Source organism: Lactuca virosa, chromosome 4 (assembly GCF_052849685.1).
Source record: "Lactuca virosa cultivar CGN04683 chromosome 4, Lactuca_virosa_CGN04683_v6, whole genome shotgun sequence".
NCBI classification, from domain to species: Eukaryota; Viridiplantae; Streptophyta; class Magnoliopsida; order Asterales; family Asteraceae; genus Lactuca; species Lactuca virosa.
This window is the reverse complement of record NC_136429.1, coordinates 12,423,875-12,430,288: the sequence shown is the minus strand read 5'-3', so window position 1 is coordinate 12,430,288 and position 6,414 is coordinate 12,423,875. Positions and strand designations below refer to the sequence as shown.

The 6,414-nt window shown below is 32.6% G+C and overlaps 1 protein-coding gene across 1 annotated transcript; it reads right to left on the bottom strand.

The window, feature by feature from the left end:
* Positions 1 to 1,592: 1,592 nt before the first annotated feature.
* LOC145104121 (uncharacterized) lies at positions 1,593 to 2,066 on the bottom strand. Its single transcript, XM_079041404.1, has one exon. It carries the CDS (start codon positions 2,064 to 2,066, stop codon positions 1,593 to 1,595), a length of 474 nt encoding a protein of 157 aa, XP_078897530.1.
* Positions 2,067 to 6,414: the final 4,348 nt, after the last annotated feature.

The window sequence follows — 6,414 nt, the reverse complement described above, 5'->3', positions numbered from 1 at the left end:
GAAATCCACGGACAATTCTCTATAAACTGGCTCTTGAATTGAGAATAGATTGTGCCGCCCTTTACATTGAAAAGCAAACCCATTTCCTACATATTGCTTTCGCCAAAATCTTTTCAATTCCACCACCATTCCAACCCCGCCTAGCCAAGACCAGTCAACAACGGGTGCTAGAGCGAATTCCCTATTGTATAACCAAACCAATTTGTTCGAGTAATTATTCAACATCGATTGTGAAAAGTTTTGTGGGAACCTATTAAGTGAGTGTAGGCTTTGGGGAAATACACGTCTTGGTCCCATGATATTTAAAAATTTAACAGCAAAACAACCCAACAAAACACCAAAGATTAAGTAATTAAAAGAAACAGAAAAGCTGATTTCCCAGATATCATGACGTGGTATAAAAAAATCATGTCGTGACGACAGTTTGAAGCCAAATATGTTATCGGTCTTTATGAGGGCAAATCGAACTCAAATCAATGTTTGGGGTTTGCTTAAGCTATGATTCTAAGCCTATTAAGTATATATGCATCAACAAATTCACCTAGAAAAGCACCAATTTTGACATTTAACCCTCAAGAACAACCCTAACTATAAATGCACAAAATTAGCAAAATCAACAAGATTAAAGTAGGGAGATCTTACCGAAATCGAAGATTAAACACGAAATCGAGCAAACTTTGAAGAAAAATCTGTGGCAAAATCAAGTGTGGGGACCAAAACTTTTCCGTTCGTGTGAGTAGGTCTAACCAAATGGGAGTAAAGTCAAAGGTTTGAGGTTACGTATAAATGGTCCACCGTGTTTTTATGGCTCACGTAAACATCATGTCGTGAGTTTTAAACTATGTAAAAATCATCAGGACAAAATTATTTTCCATGTCGCGGGGCTTAATCCCACGTCGTGGTTTCGAGTTTTTTCACCACAAACACTATTTTTCCTTAAGAATTTTTACCACTCTTGAATATAACCCCACACTTGAGTTTTTCTCTTATCTCTAAATATTTAGATGACTGTGAAAATGACGTATCCTAAAACTTAAACGAAAAAGAAAAAAAGAAAAAGAAAAATAAAAATGCAGACCGAGCTCGGGTTGCCTCCCGAGAAGCGCTTCGTTTTATGAAGTCATGAGCCGGACTCCGTGCCGTCCTACGTTGTACTGGTCGGAGGTACGATCTCTATTTGCACTTTTTGTTCCTTCAACCTTCTTTTGTAAGCGTTCACCCTTCTTAAATATATTTTTTTTAGAATTTTCCTTCTTTGTTTTGGCATCGCCTTCCTCGTGTTTCCGCTTCAACACTGTATTCCTCGCAACATGTTTAGATTCTTCTTTTTCTTTTTGTTGTTCCCTAGCTTCAACATCCATTTTGTCCAAAGTTGGCTTGTTCAATTCTTGTCTAATCTCATTGTCACTTACTTCTTCATCATCGCTTGAGACCAAAGATTCTTCACTTTCTTCATTCAATTGGTACTTTGGTGTTGTAAATGCGAAGACTTCAAAGAACATTGGAATTAATGCTCTTGGCTTGGTACGCTTTATTTCTTCTCTTGTATGAATTTCTTCTTCCATTATTTTTTTTAACTGTTGAATCTCATTTTATTCATCCATATAGAACACTTCGTTTTGAGCCTTATCCTTCTTGAATCCGTCTTTAAATCCAAATGTCATCTCCTCATTTCCCACTCGCAAGGTAAGCTTTGATTCACGAATATCCACCAAGGCCCGCGCGGTATTAAGTAATGGGCGTCCAAGGATAATAGGGACATCTTCATACTCTTTCATGTCTAGCACCACAATGTCGATAAGAAAAATAAATTTTACAATTTTTACCAATATATCCTCAATTATGCCTCGAGGATGAGTCACCGAGCGATTTTCCAAATGAATTGTCATCCTCATGGTCTTCAATTCTGGAAGGTTGAGCTTTTGGTAAAACGAATATGGCATTAAATTACCACTTGCTCCAGAATCGGCTATCACAAATGTCTTCGTGTTATTTCTAAATTCACATGGAAGTGTAAGGCGTTCGGGATCTCCCATTTTCTTTGGTATTCCATCCATAATCACCATTGAACTTTATTCACTAAGGACTACCTTGGAGGTCTTCCCTAATTGTTGGGTAGTATCTAGTAAATCTAGAAGGAATTTTTCATAATTGGGAACCATGGCTAAGGATTCAATAAATGGAGTATTGATTGGAATACCCTTGACTTGTTGCATAAACTTTTTATGTTCTTGTTCTAATGGGTGAACTCTAGCTCAAGAAGGAAACGGTAAAGGAGGTTGATATGCCTTGACAAAAGAAGATTTATTCTGATCAGAACCAGCCCACGACTTGAGGGAAGGATCCTCATGACGTGAGAACTGGGTATCAACAACTTCATTTTTTTTCTTCCAATTTCTTCTACTTTGGCAGTGGATCGGCTTCTTTGTGTCTTCTTCTAATGCCTCCAAAAACTCAGAAATAGTGTCTTCTTCAGTGGATATGGCCATGACATGTGGTTGCTTCTTTTGATCGGGAAATTTAGGTGGTAACCGCTCGTAAACTAATGTGGTCAATTACTTGAGTTGAGTCTCAATATTTTTTATGGAAGCTTGTTGGTTTCTAATTGTAACATCAGTTGCATCATGTCGTTTTTCAGAAGGCTCCATGAACCTAGTAAGCATTGACTCTAAATCCACCTTCTTCTCGGGTTGTGGTTGTTCTTTTTGGTAGTAGCCTCGTCTGGTTTGCCTATATTTTTCTTCTTTTTGTTTCTTATACTCTTCATAGGGTAACCATTCTTTCTTTGGCGTTCTCCAATCTTCCTCATATCGGTCTCCACTAGAGTAGCAAATGTTATTTTTTATGTATAAAAATGGTTTTTACATGTCAAATAAAATATTTTCATAAGATAATATCACTTGGAGTTTGAGTAAAAAATATTTAAAAGATAACATAAAATGTTTATAAATGAATATTTATAAAAACGTTTTACCGGTTACCGGTTAAAACTCAATTTTTTGTTGAAAATAATTTTATTGTAAAACTTATAAATACCCAACTTTAAAATATTTGAAATGGTTTAAAAAGATGTTTAAACATTATATAAACTCCATGTCTTTATAATAAATAAGGAGTTTTTATTAAAAACACTAAAATCGGTTTATACCGTTATAACGGCAAATAATAAAACTAGTGATTATTTTTTGCGTCGAAACTTAATATATGATATTGATGTTTTAAACGTAACGCAACATGTTGATATTATGTTTTATGCATGTTAAATGAGATTTAAAACATAAGTATCATCACCCAAGTTTTTGGTTTATCAAAAATATGACTTTTATCATAAGATGCATAAAATTGAGTTTTTAAAACAAAATGAATTTATTCTATACATTCATGAAGTCATAAGTTTTTGATTGTTAAAATGAGATTTAAAATAGTGATTTTATAACTCATCCAAAACTCCAAGTCTTAAGTATAAAATAAAGTTTTATTAAGACTATTACCGGTTCTTAAAACCGATCTACGACTAAATTTTAAAATACCAGATTTTAGTTTTTAATTGATCGCGGTTAATGGCAAATAAAATGAAGTTTTATTTGCCACCTAAAGAACCTTATAACAAGTGATATGAATTTTACAAAAGGGTACATGAATTGTTGGATGCATGCAATATTCATGAGACCATGTTTTTATAAACTTTAATTGTAAAACATATATAAAACCTTCTCCAACAATGCAAGTCATTGCCGTCCTTTTAAGAACACTCGTTATCATTTGAGGGTTTTAGTGTCACGGGGTCACCCGGTCACTAGGATTAGATTTTGATGTTCGGGGTAGTTTTGTAGTTTCTAGTTTGTAAAGGGTCACCTTGTTACTGGTTAGTTACAATGCTACAAGTTGTTTCAAGTAGGATTACTTAATCAGAATCTTATGTGATAAATGTCACCTAAGCATGAGAGGTCTGAGGCATAGATGGGATCAACATGCCAAGCTAAGCAGTAATTGTTTAGGATCCCATAATCTAGGAATGACATATCATATGCAATTGTTAATCGTACCGAGTTTGATTAAGTTTATGGGATAAAGGTCACCTAACCATTTACTTGTTTCATTACTTTGATCCTAGACTTTAATAAATTAATGTTTTAAGAAACAATAAAAGGTATTAATTTTTAAAGACTAAATATTAAAAATACTAAATGAAACTTTGTTAAATTCTGTTGATAACTGTTAATAATTTTACGCCCTACAAAACCTTTCTCTTGTTGAGTTTCAAGAGACAGTAACATTTGATGGTTATAATTTCTATAACTTGTATAATATCTTGAGGTTTTACCTTTAAGATAAATAGAAATTATATATACTGAAAGATCCCATACCTAAATAACCTTTGCAACCAATTAGTCTGATCATGATACTTTGATGGAAGTATTATTGTGATGATATTGATGTCTCTCACATCATACTGAACAAATTAACCATGACTTGTAGAAAGTCTTGGATAATTATGAAACATATTAGATGTCTCATCAAGTAAAGCAGATATTCAATCAAAACACTAGAAATAGCTTCAAGTTTGTTCAAGCATTGAATAAAAGGAAGTCTAAGAGATTGTGCAATCATATAGACTTATAGTTCAGTTAAGGGAAATACAGCATAAACCTAGAAATCAAGAAAGGACCAAATGATTAGTGTCGTTTCTATTGTGGAAGAAATTGGACACTAAAGGAGGAATTGATCCTCTCATCTCATCGAGCTGAAGAAGTCTGACTTGGACAATACTTCAAATATCTATATGATAGAACTACTTATTTTTCCATCATTTACTTGAGTATGTTATACTTAAAGTGACACTAATAATTGATATTATGTGTTGATGATTGGAAGAAATAATCAACTGATTAAAACGAATGACATTTCGTGTCAAAGATATAGCAAGTATTGTTATAGTCTTTTATTTAAACAACAGATGTTTTGTACCTATTCTTATAGGAACATGTAACGGTTGTATATTTATGAATAAATTTAGATTTACTTATCATTGAATGGATGTTCGCATTCATGTTAGAAACAATGTATTCTGTGTTAAAGAATATTTTCTCATAATGTTAACTATGAAGTAAATATGTAAGCTTTCATTAAATTGATGGTTCTAATCATAACACCTAATTAATCAAATGATATTTGATTCAAGCTTATCTATGTCATAATCATCATGAGTATATAAATAAGAAATACATATACCAACTTCAAAAAGATGGAATTTTTGAAGGCAAATGAGCTTGGTTCATTTGATATATGTGGATCCTATTTATATGGGAAGATGATTCATAGGTGTCTTTACCTATTAGTAGTTAAAGAATAAAAGGCTTGAAAAAGAATTATCCATAAGTGATGTATGTAATCTTTTCAATCCATGAATAGATTTGGTGATAAATATTTAATCAATTTCACTGACGACTTCTATTCGTTATTGTTGAAACCTTTGATTTGCTCAAATTCTTTCATAGTGAAAATTGAAATACAACTTAATGAGGTCATCATTAACCTTTCATTTTGATAAAGAAAATGATTTATTGTAAACCAAGTTTTCTTGGAACATCTTAGGAATTGTGGAATCGATTCACAACTCATTCCGACAAAAACATTCACTTGTCATTAGTATGTTTCTTGTGGCACAGGATCACCTGGTCGCTTGGATCTGTCTTTTGATGTTTGAGGTAGTTTTTGAATTCTCTAGTGGGATAGGCTCACCTGGCCACTAGTTGAATGTCGATAGTACAAGTTTTTGAAGATGATAAGGATAGACCTTTCGGTCTATTATATGATGTTTTAAGAGAACTAATTACTTTATAGATTTTTGGAATTATGCTCATTGCAAAAAATATATATTGAATATATATTTTTTCCAACCAAACAAGTGGATTAGATACTTATATTAGACTGGGGATGAAATGGTTTATCCTTATCTAAAATGTATAGATTTATAGTGCTTATGTAAGAAAATAAGTTCAACCACTCTAGCATCTACTAATTGCATTTATGTAGACTATCCTAAATGATTGTTTAAGATGAAGTTTTTACTAATCCCATTAATTTTCATTCCAAAAGACAAGTACTTAGAAATTTCTTTTTCTAAGTGGGAACTATATGGATCTTTTAGAGCTAAAGAACCATAAACTAAATGCATCATAGTTTGGAACTAGCAAGTTTTCAACTGTTGTTGAATCTGCTCAATAGTTGATCAGAAACTAATAAAACACATAGAGATGCATTCATGGGCTTGATTAATCTTCCTCGATATAGTTTGACTATAAAGAGTAAGTGAGTTTTCAAGGGAGAAAACATACATGAATGAAAATCTTTCCAAGATTTAAGCTAACATCTCAAAGTAAGAATCTTCTTTCTTAAAAGTTAATTACATAG

Excerpts from the sequence above, each read along its gene's own strand:
- LOC145104121 (XM_079041404.1), bottom strand. The coding sequence starts at position 2,066 with ATGGTGATTATGGATGGAATACCAAAGAAAATGGGAGATCCCGAACGC.